Genomic DNA, 24,726 nt, shown 5'->3' on the forward strand with positions numbered 1-24,726 from the left:
ACTCAGAGCGTACGTGCACCTTAACAATTGTAATAAAGGTCGTACTACCTTATCTTAGTCATTCTTTTAAAAACTAATCAAAAAGTGGCAAGTGACATGTTGCGAAACTTATATATTTAAAAACGGCTGGTATGGGTGGCGAAAGCACCAATAGAGGAGCGAACAACGTCGTCGTCAGGTTCACAAACGTTTTATAACAGAATCATGAACCACTGCTGAATACCATGTCAGATGAAAATAATGGATCATAAAAACAATGTGAACGCTGCTTTCTGTTGGACCAATGCACCTTTTGAACTACGTATAAATGCTTTGTATGAAAATAAGGTAATTGTATATTTTAAGCCACTTAACACCGAAACGGGCATTCCTAATATTCTATACAGAAACATACAACATATCATTGAAGCCCCCGGATACAGTCTCCTGGTATATTACGGAAACCCTACAAGGAGAAATTGTGTGCTTTGATTATTACAACCTCAAAACGGAGGCCATTGCAATGAAAAATACACTACAGAGCCATTGAAAGACACATTGTCGTCATGAAGAACGTGATCTGACGTGAGAATGTGGTCTGTAATGACTTCGTGAGGCTTCAGAATCGTTTTAATATAACTTACTCAGTCCTCTGTAAATGTCTTTGTGTGCATGCTATTACGTATATTTCCGATTAAATATAAATGTACATCCCAAACGGTCAAAACGAATGAAACAAACAGAGTTCGTAATATTCTACCAATCGAAACGTTTCTAGGTTTATCTGTTTCTAGTTTAGTCTCCTCCTCAGGTGTACAATATAGCATCACCTAACTCAGTGACCAATAATATTCTAATCCTTCTGCCCTCAGTAGCTCAACGGTAAGTTCAATGACTTACAAAGGTAGAAATCAGGTTTCAATACCCGTGGCGGGTGCAAATAGTCCATTGTGTAGTTCTGCGTTTAACAAACACAGAAGATGGTAATTTTAAAGAGAAAACGCGAATCTATTGATAGTGCCATCTTTTGAACATGCTTTATTATAGCATCAAACTCCACTGTATTGTGTCATCAGCTGACGAAAGTAAGCAAACATTTAAAAAAAGCCAGTCGCTATTTCTACACCGATAAATTCAGGATAGCTTTTCTCAGCTGACACGTGCTTCCAACCACCAATCACGATTTAAGAACATCTTTTTCTTCTTCTTGAAGAATTTATTCTTTGGTTGTCGGACTCGATGACAAGTTAAGTAGCACTAAATAACTCACGAAATTACTTTTTCGTCATAAATATGTGCTTACAAGATGGCGAGATCGTCATAATCTGATTCCATACACAGTGTTTGATGGTGGTTTTGGTCAAGACAAAGTTGATGACTAAATTATTAGCTACCAGATTTCCGTACCAGTACACAATAAACTTTGTGGACGAGAGTTGACTCTTCCGAATTAAACCTAGTGAGGATTCATAATGGTTAAACATAGTAAGGAATCAAAATGGATTAAATCCACTAAGAATTCATAATGGATTAAATTCACCAAGAATTGATAATGGATTAAACCTAGTAAGGATTGATAATAGATTAAATTTAGTAAAAATTCACAATGTATTAAATCAAGTAAGAATTCACAATGGATTAAACCTAGTAAGGATTCGTAATAGATTAAACCTAGTAAAAATTCAAAATGGAATAAATCCACTAAGGATTCATAATAGATTAAACCTAGTCATAATGGATTAAATCCACTAAGGATTCATAATAGATTAAACCTAGTAAGAATTCAAAATGGATTAAATCCACTAAGGATTCATAATAGATTAAACCTAGTCATAATGGATTAAACCTAGTAAGGATTCATAATGGATTAAATCCACTAAGGATTCATAATACATTAAACCTAGTAAGAATTCAAAATGGATTAAATCCACTAAGGATTCATAATAGATTAAACCTAGTCATAACGGATTAAACCTAGTAAGGATTGATAATAGGTTAAACCTAGTAAGAATTCACAATGGATTAAATCTAGTGAGAATTCACAATGGATTAAATCCACTAAGGATTCATAATAGATCAAACCTAGTAAGTATTCACAATGGATTAAATGTACTAAGGATTCACAATGGATTAAATTTAGTAAGGATTCATAATGGATTAAATCCACTAAGGATTCATAATAGATTAAGCCTAGTAAGGATTGATAATAGATTAAACTTATTAATAATTCACAATGGATTAAATCTAGTAAGAATTCACAATGGATTAAATCTAGTAAGAATTCACAATGGATTAAATCCACTAAGGATTCATAATAGATTAAACCTAGTAAGGATTCATAATGGATTAAATCCACTAAGGATTGATAATAGATTAAACCTAGTAAGAATTCACAATGGATTAAATCCACTAAGGATTTATAATAGATTAAACCTAGTAAGGATTCATAATGGATTAAATCTAGTGAGAATTCACAATGGATTAAATCTAGTGAGAATTTATAATGGATTAAACCTAGTAAGGATTCATAATGGATTAAACCTAGTTAGGATTCATAACAAGTATTTAATAGTACGTTATTTGATTATCCACAAAATGTAAAAGTTACACTGCAGTGAACACGTTTTATAACATTTAACATTAAATAATTCGCTCCTATTAAACAGATTAACTGAACCAATCATTACTAACCTATGCTGTCACTGTCATAGATTAGTTTGCTTGACTAAATGATGTGGAAAATCACACAACGTGCAGAATTAATAGTATCATAAACAAAAGAAACGCAAACCGACCAAATTTAACAATTATTTTTATACAATGATGAATTGTAAATAATTTATGTCTTTCTTTCGTCTTAGTTTTATGAAGATCGTAATATGCTCTCCTCAAATAGGGCCTCCTATTTTCTCTTAATATTCCTTTGCCAAATCGTTAACCATGACCTAGAATAACGAATTAGTGATGGATATATTCTGAAACTTTTTTCATGGTTACGGTTCGTTTATGATAATTCCAAGATTTGGAACCATGGTTTGAATGCTGAGAGCGTTTTTTTTCATTCGTAATTTAAACGACCAACAGAGGTCTATTTTGTTTACAACTCAAGCAGAAAATGTTATTCAACTTTGTTTCTTTTGATAATAAAAGACAAGCGAAACTAGTTGAAACATGTACAGAAAACTCAACACCAACAGACCTCTTCTAAATTTGACACCAACAGACCTCTTCTAAGCTTGACACCAACAGACCTCTTCTAAGCTTGACACCAACAGACCTCTTCTAAATTTGACACCAACAGACCTCTTCTAAATTTGACACCAACAGACCTCTTCTAAGCTTGACACCAACAGACCTCTTCTAAGCTTGACACCAACAGACCTCTTCTAAATTTGACACCAACAGACCTCTTCTAAATTTGACACCAACAGACCTCTTCTAAGCTTGACACCAACAGACCTCTTCTAAGCTTGACACCAACAGACCTCTTCTAAATTTGACACCAACAGACCTCTTCTAAGCTTGACACCAACAGACCTTTTCTAAATTTTACACCAACAGACCTCTTCTAAATTTGACACCAACAGACCTCTTCTAAGCTTGACACCAACAGACCTCTTCTAAGCTTGACACCAACAGACCTCTTCTAAATTTGACACCAACAGACCTCTTCTAAGCTTGACACCAACAGACCTCTTCTAAGCTTGACACCAACAGACCTCTTCTAAATTTGACACCAACAGACCTCTTCTAAATTTGACACCAACAGACCTTTTCTAAGCTTGACACCAACAGACCTCTTCTAAGCTTGACACCAACAGACCTCTTCTAAATTTGACACCAACAGACCTCTTCTAAGCTTGACACCAACAGACCTCTTCTAGCTTGACACCAACAGACCTCTTCTAAATTTGACACCAACAGACCTCTTCTAAATTTGACACCAACAGACCTCTTCTAAGCTTGACACCAACAGACCTCTTCTAAATTTGACACCAACAGACCTCTTCTAAATTTGACACCAACAGACCTCTTCTAACCAACAGACCTCTTCTTGACACCAACAGACCTCTTCTAAATTTGACACCAACAGACCTCTTCTAAGCTTGACACCAACAGACCTCTTCTAAATTTGACACCAACAGACCTCTTCTAAATTTGACACCAACAGACCTCTTCTAAGCTTGACACCAACAGACCTCTTCTAAGCTTGACACCAACAGACCTCTTCTAAGCTTGACACCAACAGACCTCTTCTAAATTTGACACCAACAGACCTCTTCTAAATTTGACACCAACAGACCTCTTCTAAGCTTGACACCAACAGACCTCTTCTAAGCTTGACACCAACAGACCTCTTCTAAATTTGACACCAACAGACCTCTTCTAAGCTTGACACCAACAGACCTCTTCTAAGCTTGACACCAACAGACCCCTTCTAAATTTGACACCAACAGACCTCTTCTAAGCTTGACACCAACAGACCTCTTCTAAGCTTGACACCAACAGACCTCTTCTAAATTTGACACCAACAGACCTCTTCTAAGCTTGACACCAACAGACCTATTCTAAGCTTGACACCAACAGACCTCTTCTAAGCTTGACACCAAGAGACCTCTTCTAAATTTGACACCAACAGACCTCTTCTAAGCTTGACACCAACAGACCTCTTCTAAGCTTGACACCAACAGACCTCTTCTAAGCTTGACACCAACAGACCTCTTCTAAATTTGACACCAACAGACCTCTTCTAAGCTTGACACCAACAGACCTCTTCTAAATTTGACACCAACAGACCTCTTCTAAGCTTGACACCAACAAACCTCTTCTAAGCTTGACACCAACAGACCTCTTCTAAGCTTGACACCAACAGACCTCTTCTAAATTTGACACCAACAGACCTCTTCTAAATTTGACACCAACAGACCTCTTCTAAATTTGATACCAACAGACCTCTTCTAAGCTTGACACCAACAGACCTCTTCTAAGCTTGACACCAACAGACCTCTTCTAAATTTGACACCAACAGACCTCTTCTAAGCTTGACGCCAACAGACCTCTTCTAAATTTGACACCAACAGACCTCTTCTAAGCTTGACACCAACAGACCTCTTCTAAGCTTGACACCAACAGACCTCTTCTAAATTTGACACCAACATACCTCTTCTAAGCTTGACACCAACAGACCTCTTCTAAGCTTGACACCAACAGACCTCTTCTAAATTTGACACCAACAGACCTCTTCTAAATTTGACACCAACAGACCTATTCTAAGCTTGACACCAACAGACCTCTTCTAAGCTTGACACCAAGAGACCTCTTCTAAATTTGACACCAACAGACCTCTTCTAAGCTTGACACCAACAGACCTCTTCTAAATTTGACACCAACAGACCTCTTCTAAGCTTGACACCAACAGACCTCTTCTAAGCTTGACACCAACAGACCTCTTCTAAATTTTACACCAACAGACCTCTTCTAAGCTTGACACCAACAGACCTCTTCTAAGCTTGACACCAACAGACCTCTTCTAAATTTGACACCAACAGACCTCTTCTAAGCTTGACACCAACATACCTCTTCCAAAGTTTTACTATTGCCATACAATTTAGATTACGATAAATGTTCTACCACATATGTATTTTCATTAACGACCTATCACTATGATCCTAAAGTTGGCATTTTACATTATTTTTCCTCAAACTGTTAATTAACAATAAAAAAGCACTTTAACATAAAACCTGAAGACATAAATGAACCACTGATTGCCATAATGCCCTTTCTTTGCCCCCCAGTGGCTCAGCGGTATGTCTGCGGACTTACAACGCTAAAATCCGGGTTTTGATACTCGTGGTGGGCAGAGCACAGATAGCCCATTGTGCAGCTTTGTGCTAAATTCAAAACAACAACAACAACAGCCCTTCCTTTCTTAACTTTTGACTTAAGTAAACTACTCCTTGGTATATTGCCCTATCTCCCGGAACATGGACTTGCATGGACCACGACTTTCCAAACTGCCTTTGCCTCATGAAATTGCGCTTTGCACTTATGTGGAAAAATTACAGTATTTATTTTATCCTTTATTCTTGCAAAAAGAAAAGGACATTAAAATATATTTATCTCTTTTGTTTGTTCATTTGTTATTAAATACAAAGGGCTATCTCTACTACACCAAATTTTGGATATTGAAACTCGATTTTTAACGTTAAAAATCCTCAGGCTTACTGTTGAGGCATTGAGGGGCGCTCTTTTAACTAAACTCAAAGATCCGATAACCCAATTCGTAAACGAAAGGTTATTTATAACTTACTAAGTAATTGTAGGAAGCAGTTAATTAAGGTAAACCAGCAGACTTCTTCATGTTCGTACTGTAGACACACACACAAAAAAACATCTATTTCCTTTTATGATAATAAAAAATCAATTATTGTTATCCTCCGATATTCCTGAAAAGAGTGTAATTTTAACAGTTTACAAAAGGTGGAACAATTAGTTGTTGGCGTATACGATTTTCTTTGTAAGGTTTCGGTTTATTGTCAGTAATTTCTATTTTTAAAGTTCTTACATCATTGTATGAAGAGAAACGTTTTCCAATTATTTTTTGGGTTTTATAACGGAGCTTGAACGCTTACGTAGAAAAAAAATATAGTGAGATAAACCGAAACGTTTCTTCCTGAAACTTTTTCTCACTTAAATAATTAATCTTAAAACTTATGTAGGGTAATTTATGTCCAGACTGAATTAAACATCTGTTATGTTTTTCCCAAAGTTATGGTTCTAAATGATGTATCTTATAATTAAAAACAACTCAGATTAAGTGATTTCAAAATGCTTCGAACCTTCCGTACTTTGGTACAAATACGTATCTGTTATAAGGATTAGGTTATAGTTTTATTCGTTGTTTGTTTTTGCCAAATCCTCTTCATTTGTCCAATGAGGCTCAAAATCAGACGTAATTAAAACATAGTTAAATTTAACATTGTTAATGGTTGGATTAGAAAGCACAAAGAAATTCGAATTGAACAGAATATATTTCTAAAGACGTTTCGGTCTTTAGAGATTAAGAAATGATTCAGACAAATATAGAGTTCACCTTCACTTTTCTCAATGTGATTTTATGAGGTCTTTCTTTGTTTGATGTTATAACAGCCACATTTAGTATTACGACATGTTTTCACGAAGACTTTAATCCTGTTTTGATTAGGAAGCCTAAAGTAGGATTGTTGGTTATTTTGTTTCTACTGATGTCGTCTGTTCTGGGTTCATCGTTGCTTACGTGGTATTACCAGCTACCACCGACATTATTCCCCGCTATGATGAATAGAAGGTACGGTAATATAAGTTACTCTGACTTAAATGTGAAGTAACAAATGTTGTATATTACTGTTGCAAAAAATGTATAAATGTAAGACATTGTAAATTAGGCTTAACGAAATTTTTGAAACAATGACTTTTCAACTGACTACAGCGACGTTCGGCTTCTGATAGGTCAATTACACAAAATATTTAAATTATAAAAATATATAATTATTGATATCACTACTACTAAAAGAGATAAGTCTGTGATACAAACATGTTCAGCCTATTTGACAATTTCCATTTCATTAAATCGAAAGCATGTCACGTGATCTTGGCAGGAGAAGTTTCGTATCTTGTATTATGAAATTCATTTGGCATTTTGATTCTAAAATTTCAACTTTTTTTTAAGTGAACAAATGTATTAAAAAAGTGGTTAAAATTTAATTAACTTACGTAGCCATGACTTAGGCTTAACCCACCCATCCAATAAAGTACCGGGCCTGGCATGGCCTAGCGCGTTAAGGCGTGCGCTTCGTAATCTGAGGGTCGCGGGTTTGCGCCCGAGTCGCGCCAAACATGCTCGCCCACCTAGCCGTGGGGGCGTTATAATGTGACGGTCAATCCCACTTTTCGGTAATAAAAGAATAGCCCAAGAGTTGGCGGTGGGTGGTGATGACTAGCTGCCTTCCCTCTAGTCTTACACTGCTAAATTAGGTACGGCTAGCACAGATAGCCCTCGAGTAGCTTTGTGCGAAATTCCAAAAAACAAACAAACAAACCAGTAAAGTAAAACGACTTTACAAGTTTCAACAAGTGTTTATTTACAGTTAACTATGATTGCATTATCACTGAATCATTTTCAAAGTTACAGATATTTAGGGCATTTATTAAGGCCTGGCATCGTCTGGTCGTTTGGACGCTCAACTGGCATACTGCGGATTGATGGATAGAAACCCGTCATCGAAAATGTTCATCCTCTCAACCGCGTGTGTACTATAACGTGACAGCTAGTCGGTGAACTGAGTATGATACAAGAATGAATCGAGACCTGAGAAGAGATTATCCCCAAAATTAGGACTAAACATATCATAACAATTAGTTAAAAATATTAATTCTAAACTAAGCATGGTACAATAATGTATTTTACAAAGTTGATAACAACGTCATCGTAAAGACGATTGGTTTGTTTGTTTTGAATTTCGCGCAAAGCTGCACGAGGGCTATCTGTGATAGTCGTCCCTAATTTAACAGTGTAAAACTAGAGGGAAGGCAGCTAGTCATCACCACTAACTGCCAACTCTTGGGCCACTCTTTTACCAACGAAAAGTGGGATTGACCCTCATATTATAACGCCCCCACGGCTGAGAGGACGAGCATGTTCGGTGTGAGTGGGATGCGAACCCTCGACTTTCGGATTACGAGTCGAATGCCTTAATCACCCGGCCATGCTGCCGGGCCCGTAAAGACGAACACACAGTGATTGCTCACTCAAGTGAGTCTTTCTACTAATCAGTATGTTTTCTTCCGAATTTGGAATATTTAGATATTTCTAGGCATTGTATCGTTCTTTACAAAATGGAGTCTCATTTGCAGCTAGGGCATAAGGGATCATCTTCGTAATTGCACTTTGTTTCTTTTTATAATTTTGTTTGGTTTTTCGTTAATCCCTAGAGACTATCTTGAAAGGGAAGAAATGAATCTTTGTATTTTGTCTCTTTAATCGAAGGAATTCTGGAACGATAGCAGAGATTCGCTACTACAACCCAATTCACCATCTAGGAAGTTACTGTATAGGATTATATGCCGGGTATGCCATAGCAAAGAAGAAACTTAAAAATATCTCAAAGGTAATTGATGTTATAAGTTTATATGCAAACATATCCTTACATTATTCGTCTTAGATAAAGTCCTAATTATTTTATTAGAATTCAAGGGTTTTCTGGAGAAACACCATAAGCTGAACGAATTCTAATTAAAAATAACATTAACTTTACCTCGATGGTTTTCCAGTTATTATTACTTGGATGCCACTGTAGTTTAAATATCTTGCTTAATGTAGATGCTCAGTAAACTAAACTTTGATCAAAGTATTTAAAAATAAATGAATATATGAACAACGACTGAAGTTTTTATAAGAAGTAACTACAAAGTTACAATGTTTTAACACACACTAAATATTAAGTTCATACTCTCTGGGTTGTTAAAGTGTTTATAACAGTATATCTTTCGTCATTTTAGTTTTCTGTGGTCTTTGGATGGCTGTTTTGCAGTTTTCTCTTCCTATCGGTAATGTATGGAATGTATAGTTGGAACAATGGTGTAGAGGGCAGCACAGTAGTAGCTGTGACGTATGCCAGCTTACACCGACCTTTATGGGCTACCAGTGTAGCATGGGTGATTTTGATGTGTGTCACTGGACGTGGAGGTATGCTAATTATAAGTTGTGGAATAAAAAGACAGTGTTTTTTATGACATACTCCTCTGTAGTCACAGGATAATTGTAATGTCTATATTGGCTTCTCTGTAATAATAAGATAGTTTTAATGTTTATATTGAGCCTAGTATGACATGAGACTCATTCACAACACGTTAATAATGCAAGATAAAATAAAGATAAACCAACTTATAACAGTTTAAAAAAGTATTTTGAGCTTTGTTTTATCTGTAAAGAATAATGGTAAGACATATCAAGGTGATCATAACATTCCAAAGTGAATCTTGTAAAACTCAAATAATCCAATAAATTGAGATTAAGCAGATAACTCCGTGAAGACTAAGATGACCAGTAAAATAAGAGTAACAGTACAGTTCCATTATAATTGATAAAAATTCATTGAGATATGCAAACACCGACCGATAAATCGACCAGTATGAGTATTTTTCTTTTCTAAGAGTTTTCTTCTCTTTGTTTGGGTTTTTATATGATTTTGTAGATGAAATTTCAATATTTATTTATATTTCTATAAAACGTTTTATAATTTTTAATTTACTTAGAGCTTAGCTGTCCTCACACCTTTGATTACAGACGTAGACCTACACTGTTTTATTTGAGTAGCTATAAAACACAGTAAATTTCAATGTTATTAGAGATTACGTTAAGTTAATTTAAAAAAACAACTTTTGTAATTAACAAACGACATCAACTAAGACATAAAAATATGGTAAAAATCAGTAAATTATATAAATTAAGATAAAGATGTCGTAACAAGCTATTTTAATATTCGAGACGGTTATAAAGTCATTGTAGTTATTTTCAAATCATTTTTAGTACAAGAGATTGTATAAGGAATTATATGCCACCCAGCTGGATGGACAGGATTCAATAGTTCTGGCCTCATGATTTGTTTTGTACAAGATCAATACTGATAATTGAAAATTTTATTTTTACAGGTATCATCAACATTCTGTTGTCATGGAAACCATTTTTATCCTTAGACCGTATCACCTATATGTTGTATCTCATCCATCATGTAGTCATTACCGTATACAATGGTTACACCAGTTACACTGTTAATTACAAACCTATTACATTTGTAAGTATACTCCAATTCATAACTTTTGTTTTTTTCACCTGCTGCACTCCCCACATGGTCAAGTGGTTAGGGCACTCGACTCATAATATGAGGGCAGCGGGTTCGAATCCCTATCACACTAAAATTGCTAGCCCTTACAGCCGTGGGGACGATATAATGTGACGTTCAATCCCACTATTCGTCGGTAAAAGAGTAGCTCAAGAGTCGGCAGTGGGTGGTGCCTTCCCTCTAGTCTTACACTGCAAAATTAGGGACGGCTAACGAAGATAGCCTTCGTCTAGCTTGGCGCGAAAATTCAGAAACAAACAACCTCTTGTAACGCTGCTACTTTTCATCAGAGTTACTTGCAAAATAAATAGAAGAAATTTTGTATGGTGCCAAAATTAGCTAAACAAATCGATAAAGTTTTGTGCATTTGTTAAAACGTTATAATAACAGAGAAATAACACAATTTTGAGTGAAAAAAAGAAACAGAAAAATTAGACAGATAATTAAAATAATAAATTTTGACAGATGCTAAAGTATCTTACTGTGAACAGTATATTATGTAAATAAAACTATCAAATCTTGTGGGAAAATAAATATTTGAAATATTAATTCATATGAATTCAAATAATATACCTGCAACACGTAGCTGACAAGGGACTGGCCCAAAATAGATCAATTTGTTTGTAACCGTTTGTCTTATTATTTCGTTCATTCATGTTTGTCATTGTTTTATTTCCAGATTTACATATTTTGTGGACACGTGTTTATTTCGTACCTCGTTTCTGTTGTTTGTATCCTGTTGGTGGAATCACCGTGTGTGTCAATTACAAACAAGTATTTTTCTTCTCATAAAACCAGAAGATCCGATGTTGTTATTAAAACTGACCAAAGAAGAGACCAAAGAAAAAATGGTACATGTGGAGTAGAAATAAGTTCAACTTCAGCTGTTGTTGAATTACCACAAAGTTCAACAAATGCAGCATATTAACAGAGACTCACAACTGTTTTACAAATAATATTTCTTGTGAAGAAAGGAGGAAATCTATTGTTGTTGACCGTTGTTATAATGTATAAATAGCAGGAGTTTATATATACACACATCTGGCATATAATTATAACCATTTTATAATTACAAACAGACGTACAGTACAACTCAACTTGTTAAAAGTCAATAGAAACGTTTCGTCTAAAAGAAAATAAAAGTGCAGAAAACAATATTTCCAGCCATGCTGGGTGTTTGCGGAAAGCCCTCGTACTTATTTTATTAAGATGTGATCTAGAGGTTTATTCTTAACAGCTATTACAGTATTTTGACTTTTTGTTTTCTTCCTACGACTAAGTTTGTTTGTTTTTTAATTTCGCACAAAGCTACACGAGGGCAATCTGCGCTAGCCGCCCCTAATTCAGTTGATACCGACTAGTTGGCTTTCTCTGGTTAATGGTTAGAAGTTAGGGAAGAAAAACTTAGAAACAAGTTGATACTGATTGGTTGGCTTTCTGTGGTTGATCATTAGAAGTCAGGAAATAAAAAACTTAGAAACAGTTTGATACCGACTGGTTGGCTCTCTGTGGTTGATGATTAGAAGTTAGGGAAGAAAAATATAGAAACAGGTCGATACCGACTGGATGGCTTTGTCTGGTTGATGATTAGAAGTTAGGGAAGAAAAACGTAGAAACAGGTCAATACCGACTGGTTGGTTTTGTCTGGTTGTTGATTAAAGGTTAAGGAAGAAAAGCATAGAAATAGGTTGATACTGACTGGCTGGCTCTCTATGGATGATGGTTAGAAGTTAGGTAAGAAAAGCATAGAAACCGGTTGATACCGACTGGTTGGCTCTTTATGGTAGATGGTTATAAGTTAAGGAAGACGATATTGTACTTGGATATACGTACTGAAAAACCTGCTGAAAATATACTCTCTAATTGAAGGAAGGAGAGCCCACGCTTTGATCGGTACTAGAAATATTTCTTGTGTGTGTGTGTGCCTAACCATAACTACAGTAACAATCGCATTTTTCACAAATAATATAACACTGTAAAAGGTCTTAATTACATGAAATTCGAAATAATCGAATGCATCAAATTCACCTTTTAAGCTATAGACACGCCAGACTTTATTAGGTATTGCAATAACGTTTTGATAGCATGATAATTTATCTGGGTGATTAAGGAACTCAACTTCTTGCTTTGTAAAATATATTCTGTTTCCTACAAACGCTGAACATATCTTAGCTTACAGATTAAATAACATACAAACCGAGCTTACAGACTAAATAACATACGTACCTAGCTTACAGATTAAATAACATCATTACCTAAACACAGATTAAATAACATACAGACCTAGCTTACAGACTAAATAACATACGTACCTAGCTTACAGAATAAATAACATACAGACCTAGCTTACAGATTAAATAACATACAGACCTAGCTTACAGACTAAATAACATACGTACCTAGCTTACAGATTAAATAACATACAGACCTAGCTTACAGAATAAATAACATACAGACCTAGCTTACAGATTAAATAACATACAGACCTAGCTTACAGATTAAATAACATACAGACCTAGCTTACAGACTAAATAACATACATACCTAGCTTACAGATTAAATAACATACAGACCTAGCTGACAGATTAAATAACATACAGACCTAGCTTACAGACTAAATAACATACGTACCTAGCTTACAGATTAAATAACATACAGACCTAGCTTACAGATTAAATAACATACAGACCTCAAACACAGATTAAATAATATACAGACCTAGCTTACAGATTAAATAACATACAGACCTAGCTTACAGAATAAATAACATACAGACCTAGCTTACAGATTAAATAATATACAGACCTAGCTTACAGATTAAATAATATACAGACCTAGCTTACAGATTAAATAATATACAGACCTAGCTTACAGATTAAATAACATACAGACCTAGCTTACAGAATAAATAATATACAGACCTAGCTTACAGACTAAATAACATACGTACCTAGCTTACAGAATAAATAACATACAGACCTAGCTTACAGACTAAATAACATACAGACCTAGCTTACAGATTAAATAACATACAGACCTAGCTTACAGAATAAATAACATACAGACCTAGCTTACAGATTAAATAACATACAGACATAGCTTACAGACTAAATAACATACAGACATAGCTTACAGATTAAATAACATACAGACGTAGCTTACAGATTAAATAACATACAGACCTAGCTTACAGACTAAATAACATACATACCTAGCTTACAGATTAAATAACATACAGACCTAGCTTACAGATTAAATAACATACAGACCTAGCTTACAGACTAAATAACATACGTACCTAGCTAACAGATTAAATAACATACAGACCTAGCTTACAGATTAAATAACATACAGACCTAGCTTACAGATTAAATAATATACAGACCTAGCTTACAGATTAAATAACATACAGACCTAGCTTACAGAATAAATAACATACAGACCTAGCTTACAGATTAAATAATATACAGACCTAGCTTACAGATTAAATAATATACAGACCTAGCTTACAGATTAAATAACAAACAGACCTAACTTACAGATTAAATAACATACAGACCTAGCTTACAGAATAAATAATATACAGACCTAGCTTATAGATTAAATAATATACAGACCTAGCTTACAGATTAAATAATATACAGACCTAACTTACAAATTAAATAATATACAGACCTAGCTTACAGATTAAATAATATACAGACCTAGCTTACAGATTAAATAACATACAGACCTAGCTTACAGATTCAATAATATACAGACCTAGCTTACAGATTAAATAACATACAGACCTAGCTTACAGAATAAATAACATACAGACCTAGCTTACAGATTAAATAATATACAGACCTAGCTTACAGATTAAATAACAAACAGACCTAACTTACAGATTAAATAACATACAGACCTAGCTTACAGAATAAATAATATACAGACCTAGCTTATAGATTAAATAATATACAGACCTAGCTTACAGATTAAATAATATACAGACCTAACTTACAGATTAAATAATATACAGACCTAGCTTACAGAATAAATAACATACAGACCTAGCTTACAGGATAAATAATATACAGACCTAGCTTACAGATTGAATAACATACAGACCTAACTTACAGATTAAATAATATACAGACCTAACTTACAGATTAAATAATATACAGACCTAGCTTACAGAATAAATAACATACAGACCTAGCTTACAGATTAAATAATATACAGAGCTAGCTTACAGACTAAATAACATACAGACCTAGCTTACAGATTAAATAACATACAGACCTAGCTTACAGATTAAATAACATACAGACCTATCTTACAGATTAAGTAATATAGAGACCTAGCTTACACATTAAATAACATACAGACCTAGTTTCCGTATTAAACACCTATTTCAGTACAAGTATGAAGTTCCTAAATTTCAACTTTCATGGCTAGTATGTAAATATACGTGTAATAACTGTACCGCCACTTAAAAACTAGAATCTGTAAACGTTTAGGAGTTACTAACAGAACCAACCTTCCACTACTTAAAATTATTCATTCATCTTAATCCGGTCACATTCTGGAACAACAGTTCCAAGTGTCTCATTTAACGATTTTTCTATCACCGGATCTCCAGACCTTGACTTCTACATTAAAGAAAGTCTACTTATGGTTAAAAACCGCCTGACCCTTAAAGATTCACATAACTCTTTTAATGTAAAGTTGTTCTAATTTTTCACACTTAACTCGTTTTTTTTTTAAATATATATATAAACATTGTTTTATCTGCCCATTTACAGCTTTTCGTAATAAATAAGTAAACTATTTATTATGTTATAATTTCAGTAATAATGAAGGTGCAATAAGTTATCCTGTAACGTTTGAACCTTGTAAATAATATGTTTGATGTTTTATCAACTGTCTTTATTATTAATATTCTGAGTGTCTCTGTATAGTTATCCGTTTGAATAAAGAGGAAAGAATACCCTTCAAGCTGCTTATGGTATTCTTTGTATCAACACTAGAAGACGATCAAATTAACTTGTCCATTAGGTTTTGGAAAGAAAGAAAACCTAATAAGAAAGAAATACAAACAAGCCATACTTGAGAATAAGTACAAAAAACAACAACATTCAGGCAATGTTGAGCCAAGGACTCAGTTTAACTAAAGCTAACACTTAACTGTCATATCGAATGGAAGAATGTTCAGCGTCTAAGCCTAAATATCACGAGTTATGTTTACTATGTTCCTATTTCTCACAGACCTGATGACAGGGAGGGCGGAGTAAAACAAACACAGTCATCGTTCCCCAATCTCGAGAGTTATGACAGCTCCATCTATTGTTGGTTTTACTTAATTAAGTTTCACCAGTCGAATATGGCTTTTATTAAATATTCGAAAGATATAAGCAGTTGTTAGCAAAACATAGATCAAGCAGATATTTATGCAAAATTGACATTTCGTTCAAGCATCTAAACGATGAAGGGCCATAAGATTATCCTTTTTTATATTTATTAAGAAGTTGTAATAAAACTATTAATCTACAGAATAAATAGTAAAGAACCAAATACGTTCTGTAGATATAAAACTATTATTACTACGAAATTCAACTTAGGTTAGAAGAACGATAGTGAATACAGCGAAATTAGTACGATGAAGTAACGTTGCTGTGATGGTAAAATGGAGTAACGTTCCTGTGACTCTGTAGGATGAAGTAACACTGTTGTGACTCTGTAGGATGAAGAAACACTGCTGTGACTCTGTAGGATGAAGTAACACTGTTGTGACTCTGTAGGATGAAGTAACACTGTTGTGACTCTGTAGGATGAAATAACACTGCTGTGACTCTGTAGGATGAAGTAACACTGCTGTGACTCTGTAGGATGAAATAACACTGCTGTGACTCTGTAGGATGAAGTAACACTGCTGTGACTCTGTAGGATGAAGTAACACTGTTGTGACTCTGTAGGATGAAGTAACACTTCTGTAATTATATAGGATGAAGTAACACTGTTGTGACTCTGTAGGATGAAGTAACACTGTTGTGACTTTGTAGGATGAAGTAACACTGTTGTGACTTTGTAGGATGAAGTAACACTGTTGTGACTCTGTAGGATGAAGTAACACTGTTGTGACTCTGTAGGATGAAGTAACACTGTGTGACTCTGTAGGATGAAGTGACACTGTTGTGACTCTGTAGGATGAAGTAACACTGTTGTGACTCTGTAGGATGAAGTAACACTGCTGTGACTCTGTAGGATGAAGTAACACTGTGTGACTTTGTAGGATGAAGTAACACTGTTGTGACTCTGTAGGATGAAGTAACACTGTTGTGACTCTGTAGGATGAAGTAACACTGTGTGACTCTGTAGGATGAAGTGACACTGTTGTGACTCTGTAGGATGAAGTAACACTGTTGTGACTCTGTAGGATGAAGTAACACTGCTGTGACTCTGTAGGATGAAGTAACACTGTGTGACTCTGTAGGATGAAGTAACACTGTTGTGACTCTGTAGGATGAAGTAACACTGCTGTGACTCTGTAGGATGAAGTAACACTGTTGTGACTCTGTAGGATGAAGTAACACTGCTGTGACTCTGTAGGATGAAGTAACACTGTTGTGACTTTGTAGGATGAAGTAACACTGTTGTGACTCTGTAGGATGAAGTAACACTGTTGTGACTCTGTAGGATGAAGTAACACTGCTGTGACTCTGTAGGATGAAGTAAAACTGTTGTGACTCTGTAGGATGAAGTAACACTGCTGTGATTCTGTAGGATGAAGTAAAACTGTTGTGACTCTGTAGGATGAAGTAACACTGTGTGACTCTGTAGGATGAAGTAACACTGCTGTGACTCTTCATAAAGAACTAAACGTCACCGGTATTCTCTCAGCTGTTCTAAATGATGAAATGTCACTTTTCTCTTCTTTTTTAACAGATCTAAACTCTCTTCTGTGATGAACATTAAAAATGTATCAACTTTATATCTGTTTGAAATTAAGAGAAATAAACAGCCAAAGAGAAAAAGAGATACGATGGTAACGAAAGGAACACCGGAACGGAATCCGAGAGTCGCAGGTTTCGAATCCTCCTCACATCAAACGTGGTCGCCCTTTCAGCCGTAGGGGCGTTATAATGATACTACCAATCCTACTATTTGTTGGTAAAATTGGCGGTAGGTGGTAATGACTAGCTGCCCTTCCTCTAGTCTTACACTCTAAAATGGATACGGCTAGCGCAGATAGCCCTCGTGTAGCCTTGGGCGAAATTCAAAACAAACAAATAAACAATACACGAACGTCAGATCTACTGCGCGTCACGATTGTATGACCTAAACTGATATACTAATATTTAACGGAGGGAGACTGAACTGCTTTCCTCAGAGGTACTTGATATTCACATGAGCCCTCAATCTCATTCCTGTCGGTCACAGGCGGTAAATCCAGAATTGATGACGTTTGATGATTTGCAAGTGAATAGGAAGCGCTCACGAACAGTTAAATATGTTCTCATTATAACTTCTAACGACGTAGTACGCAGTAATTCAGCTTAGCCAGAGCTCAGATTGGTGAATTTCAACAAACCAATAGTTAGACAGGTTTAATGAGATGGTTGTGTCTGAACTTTGACCTAATTTTTTTCGTAATAATTGATGGTATTGGAGTGTTCTTTTTCTCAAGCTTTAACAACCTATCTTTGTAATGGTATGGGCCTGGCATGGCCAGGCGTGTTAAGGCGTGCGACTCGTAATCTGAGGGTCGCGGGTTCGAATCGCGATCGCACCAAACATTCTTGCCCTTTCAGCTGTAGTACCGTTATAACGTGACGGTCAATTAAGGGTTGGCGGTGGGTGGTGATGACTAACTGCCTTTCCTCTAGTCTTATATTACAAAATTAGAGACGGCTAGCGAGATAGTCCTAGTGTAGCTTTGCGCGAAATTCAAACCAAACAAAGAAATTAGATTTGATATTCGCCTTGTCCAATCGTTATTACTGCATTTCGTACGAGTAAAGAAAGTCTGTGTGTCATGTGTGAGGACAAAATGTTGAAATTACTGCTCGTTATAAATACTTAATCTGTTCAATAAAGTTTGACATTTGTATCGTGAAATTTCTCTAGGTACATAAATCAATAGAACGATATAATTATATGTTCAACAAAATTTAGATAATGTTTGTTTTTTGAATTTCGCGCAGAGCTACTCGAGGGCTATCTGCGGTTTTAACGGCCAGATTCTGTAGATTTTATCAATAGTATTTCATATCAGGCTATGGTTTTAATGGTCAGACACTGTAGATTTTATCAATAGTATTTTATATCAGGCTAAGGTTTTAACGGTCAGATTCTGTAGATTTTATCAATAGTAATTTATATTAGGCTTAGGTTTTAACGGTCAGATTCTGTAGATTTTATCAATAGTAATTTATATTAGGCTTAGGTTTTAATGGTCAGATATTGTGAATTTTATCAAGAGTAATTTATATCACACTGAGGTTTAACGGTCAGATTCTGCAGATTTTTGTGATAGTGACTTGTATTAGGTAAAGGTTTTAACAGCCTGTTCACTTATCGAGACAGCATGCTGACACAGACAAATCCCACACCTCCTGCAGATGACATTTATATCATGTTATGTTATGTTTTATGAAAAGTTGAAATGAACTGTATTCTCACTCACCAAAACTCACCGTTTATAGAAACCACAAAGGTACTGCATGTTTAGCCCGTGAACAGTTCATAAAACCGATTAAAAATTACACAATTTAATAAATATTTTATTTAATAGAGACACAATCCTGCTTGTCTATCTCTTAGATAGCATTGTTTAATGTACGTGATATTGTTTATACATTGTTAAATGTAAAACATTATGTAATATAAGTGATACTGTTTATATCTTGTTAAATTCACAACATTGTTTGGTGCACGTGATATTGTTTATATATTGTTAAATGTAAAACATTATGTAATATAAGTGATAATGTTTATATCTTGTTAAATTCAAAACATTGATGTACGTGATATTGTTTATATATTGTTAAATGTAAAATATTGTTTAGTGTACGTGATATTCTTAAATGTAAAAGAAAACTGAATCTAATTCAGCAGTATTGATTTATTAATTTACTGTATGTTAGCCTTTTAGATGACAAAATATAGACTTACAGATCAGATTTTAAATATTATCAAATCGTTGTCCATTTTTACACATGATGATTGAACTGAGTTTGTATTTCATATAGTGTTTTTCATGGTTTATCAGATCGTTGTCCATGTATACACATGATTATTGAACTGAGTTTGTATTTCATAACAGAGTTTTTCATCGTTTATCAGATGGTTGTGCATGACGTAGGTTTAATTTAGATTATCAAAAGTACATTGAAAAGAAAAACAGACGTTATTCAAATTTAGATTACGCATTACGTGTTCAACTGTATTCAACAAGTACAATAAATTAATAAAATATAAGTTTTTTTTATGTGAACTTTGTTATTTTAATCGGTTGTTATTTGTTTTTCCCACATTATCTACTCTTTATTTTATGTGGAAATTACTAAGTTCTGTTTATCTCACATGAAACGTACCACCTACCAAAGATAACGTTATCAAGTTTGTGGAAGAAAGAGTGACTTATCGTTTTTCTAAGAAAGTCTCTTAACGTATAAACCATATTAATTAAATAATGTAAGAAACTACATTTATAAATCTACGCTCTACAGAAAGGAATGCTATTCATTCGGGTAAAGATCTAAAGACGAGTGATTTTCATTTTATATTATTCAACTAAATTCAATCAGTGTTTACTTACATATGTGTAACATTGATTTAAGAATATAGCTAATGCTGTTTTATTTCTGTATGGACTTATTTCTGTGATGTCTTTGTTGGCAAAAATATATGAAACATGTTTATGAGCCCGCCTATTAATTTTTTTTTTTTTTTTACGTACCTCAAGAATATTTCTGTTAATTTTGTGTGTGCGTGTGTTAACCCGAAAACACTGAAGTAAGTGGAGCTAAATGAAACATTATGTGACCAATTTATTGTTAAATTTTTTTAAAAATTAAACGAGGAACGTGCGCGATAACCCTCCCTAATATAGCACTAAAATACTCAAGAGAAGACAGCTAGTTATTACCACCCACCACCACCTCTTGGGATACTCTTTTGTCAACGAATAGTACGATTAAACGTCACATAATATTGCCCTCACGACTGAAAGGATAAGAATGCATGATGAGACAGCAGATTCAAACCCGCGATATTCAGATTGCGAGTTGAGTACTCTAACCACCAGGCTATGTCGGGGCCTTATTGTTATCGTCTCGTGTTTCGTTATTTGTTAATAAGCCACTTGTATGAAAGCTTTTGATTGGTTGGTTGATTGATCACATTCTGTATAGATCAAACAATGGGAGTGTGTTTAGTATATTGTAAGTCTAATAATGTTACCACAACGACGTATTTTAAGTATAAAACTAAGAGAACATCTTAAAATAACAAATATTACGTTGAATTTTTATGTTTTTGTTGGATATCTGCGCATGCCTATACCAGGAATATCTGTGTTATCCGTCCCACGTTTAGAATTAGTAAACTAGAGGGACTCACCACTAGTTCCTGGGTACACATCGGCCCTCGGATTCACAGATCGGTACGCTAACAGTTGGCATGTGCAGACACAAAATTACAAGAGAGCATCAATATGTTTGTCAACTATATTCACGTGCGCGCGCGCGCACACACACACACACGTATCTACACGTATGTATTTATTAAACAGATAAAACTCTGGAAAATACCGACTTTCACTGCCAAAAGTGATAGCCTGAGGAAATGAATTTATGTGATTGAGAAATAGCTTTAAAAACTTATGTACGTGATTAAAAAATATCCACTTTAGAAGCAGTGTTTTTTGTTTGTTTGAAATTAAGCATAAAGCAACGCCGTGGGCTGTCTGTGCTCTGCCCATCACGGGTATCGAAACCCGGATTGTAGCGTTGTAAGTCCGCAGATATACCGCTGTGCCACTGGTGACGCTAGAACTTGTGTCTGTTTCGAATTAAAATTGGATAATTTAATTCAGAGGTCCTCCATTGGTAACTTCAAGACGTCCACTGTTTTTAATTATTATATTTAGAGGTTCTACACTTCCATATTCATGATGCTTAATGTGTTGCAGGATTTTATTTAGAGGTCCTCCATTGCTAACTTCAAGACGTCCAGTGTTTTTAATTATTATATTTAGAGGTTCTACACTTCCAGCTTCATGATGCTCAATATCTTGCAGAATTTTATTCAGAGGTCCTCCATTGCTAACTTCAAGACGTCCAGTGTTTTTAATGGTTATATTTAGAGGCTCTACACTTCCAGCTTCATGATGCTCAATGTGTTGCAGGATTTTATTCAGAGGTCCTCCATTGCTAACTTCAAGACGTCCAGTGTTTTTAATGGTTATATTTAGAGGTTCTACACTTCTAGCTTCATGATGCTCAATGTGTTGCAGGATTTTATTTAGAGGTCCTAAACTTCTAACTTCATGATGCTCAGTGTGTTGCATGACCTCATTGAGAGGTCCTCCACTTTTAACTTTATGATGCCAAACTGAGTTGCACTATTTTATTCAGGGGTCCTCAGCTTCTAACTTCATGATACCAAAGTGTCTCGCCTGATTTTATTCAAGGGTACGTCATTGCTAACTTCATGATACCAAAGTGTGTTTCATGATTTTACTCAGATGTCCACCACTTCGAACTTCATGATGTAAAAGTGCATTGCATGATCTTATTCCTTTGGACACAACATTCTACTTATATCTGAGCAGTGTGCGTATGTTATTCTAACAAAGCACCATTCATCAGGCTAATGGAATCTTATATTAAATGTCTATGTTATAACTTGTATTTTTATAGCAATCACGTGAGGTATTGCATTTTACTATAGTCAGTATAAATATATTTTGTTAACATCCTTCAACAATATTGGTTTGGATAACGCTCAATACCACAAACATTTGAATATAAATTACCTTCGAATTTTAATCGTCAAGTATTACAATAAAACATTATGGTTGAAATCGTTCAATGTATACAGAGCTGGAAAGCTGCTACTTATATCATAGATATGTTATTTTCAATCTTTCAGTTTCTTTATTAGGCAACACTTCAGTAGTAACTGTAATAAATGAAACAGGTTATCTTGGAGTAACTTTTAAACGAGATGTTCCTAGTTGCATTATTTACTCCAATTAAAGAAAAATATTTTAAATGGAGTGTTAAGATTTAAATCTAGTATGTTTGATTTCTCAAAATATTTGAAGTATGGAATTTGAAATAAAGGTTTGTGACGAAAAAACGCTGCTCTTGGATTAGGTTCTGTGATGAAAATGTTACACGAATTAAAAGTTCGAAGTCCAAATCGAAAGAAACTAATCGTTGTAACGCTTAATAATGGTGTGTGTGTTTTCTTATAGCAAAACCACATTAGGCTATCTGCTGAGCCCACCGCGGGGAATCGAACCCCTGATTTTGCCTTGTAAATCCATAGATATACCGCTGTACTAACGAGGGATAACGATTGGTAAGTTACAATGTAAAGGAAAAATATTTTTATTTTTTTAAAATTAATCTGGAGAATTAATTGTGGAAAAGCTTGTGCCCATTTGGGTTGGAAAAAAAAACAAACAAATAAAGAAAATTGATTCTAGTACTCAGTAGAAGAGTTGTTTCATTTTTAGATGAAAGTTTCAACTTTTTGTTGACTTGAATTTCTGTATGATTTGTTTCCTTAGTTCTTTTCAAGCAATATTCAAGTAAAATCCCTTAAAAGTGTTCTTCAGAATGAAGATATTAAAATACGAGTCCACATCTAGGACTCTTTTCTACGTTTTGTTAAAGAAATATGATAACTTTAGATGTTTGTTAATTTAGTATGTATTTTAACAGGGTTCTGGATCGTAAAAGCAATATTAGCAACGTTAAAGTGCCTCATTCATTTCTATTTTCTAGTGATATACTGATATCAGACCCTTATTTTTTATTAAGAAGTTTATAACCGCTCTAGAAACGTGATTTTCTTACACATGTAATGATAGATTTTTTTTAAATATTTTTAAACGTGCCGCTACTTTAGTGTGGTATATTATGATGGTACTTTGAAGAGGGCCTTTGACAAAGATATAATTGCGATATCTTACACATTCTCTATTATCGATACAATTACAAAGAAAACACATTCTAAAGACTACATGAAAATGAAAAACAACTGGTTTATTAAATGAAAACTTCAATTAAAAATACTTTTAAAGTAATTTTACGGCTTGCCAATGAAATATAGGACATCAGCGCCTCTACGTTTTCTTATTGCTTTCAATTAATAAAACGAGAAATTTATGGAATTAAAATGGATAATTTTTAGAAATAAATGTATTGCAGTTTGATCGTCTGCTTCTATACAGTAGATACAAATAGTTGGCTTACTTCTAAATTAACAAAGTTTACTCATAGTTGAAGATTTTTAAATTTTTTGTGATGGAAATATATATTAAAAATGCTCTAAACACTGTTCGTCCCTCACTCTTGCTCAGAAATGACTCTAAAGTCATTTGTTGTCAATCAAGAGAGACTATGTTCTGTTAACTCTAGATAGATTTTTAACGTAGTTATTATTCGACCCAGGATGCACAGGTGGGTTAAAACGTTCGAATCGTAATCTGAGGGTCGCGGGTTTGAATCTCCGTTGCACCAAACATGCTCGTCCTTCCAGTCGTCGGGGCGTTATAAGCTTACGGTCAATCCCACTATTCGTTGATGAAGTAGTAACCCAAGAGTTGGCGGTGGGTGGTGATGACTAGCTGTCTTCCCTCTACACTTAC

The 24,726-nt window shown here is 34.7% G+C and overlaps 3 protein-coding genes across 3 annotated transcripts in view; 1 reads left to right on the forward strand and 2 right to left on the reverse strand.

Annotated features, from left to right (window-relative positions):
- Positions 1 to 13,109, forward strand: part of LOC143227893 (O-acyltransferase like protein-like) — a 58,665-nt gene extending 45,556 nt beyond the window's left edge. Inside the window, exons 12-16 of the mRNA XM_076459258.1 lie at positions 7,184 to 7,306; positions 9,005 to 9,125; positions 9,517 to 9,703; positions 10,669 to 10,811; positions 11,539 to 13,109. Coding sequence (XP_076315373.1) covers positions 7,184 to 7,306; positions 9,005 to 9,125; positions 9,517 to 9,703; positions 10,669 to 10,811; positions 11,539 to 11,787 — 823 coding nt within the window. The 3' untranslated portion in view covers positions 11,788 to 13,109. The remainder of the gene's footprint in view (positions 1 to 7,183; positions 7,307 to 9,004; positions 9,126 to 9,516; positions 9,704 to 10,668; positions 10,812 to 11,538) is intronic.
- LOC143228310 (O-acyltransferase like protein-like) overlaps positions 1 to 24,726 on the reverse strand; it is a 412,295-nt gene that overhangs the window by 174,919 nt on the left and 212,650 nt on the right. The window lies entirely within an intron of this gene.
- LOC143228879 (uncharacterized) lies at positions 9,658 to 23,487 on the reverse strand. The gene is made up of 2 exons (XM_076460303.1): positions 21,465 to 23,487; positions 9,658 to 9,799 (listed from the first exon to the last, which is right to left on the reverse strand). The coding sequence occupies exon 1, from the start codon at positions 22,411 to 22,413 to the stop codon at positions 21,931 to 21,933; it is 483 nt and encodes a 160-aa protein (XP_076316418.1). The 5' UTR covers positions 22,414 to 23,487; the 3' UTR covers positions 9,658 to 9,799; positions 21,465 to 21,930.

This window comes from Tachypleus tridentatus, chromosome 10 (genome assembly GCF_004210375.1).
Source record: "Tachypleus tridentatus isolate NWPU-2018 chromosome 10, ASM421037v1, whole genome shotgun sequence".
In the NCBI taxonomy this organism is placed as follows: Eukaryota; Metazoa; Arthropoda; class Merostomata; order Xiphosura; family Limulidae; genus Tachypleus; species Tachypleus tridentatus.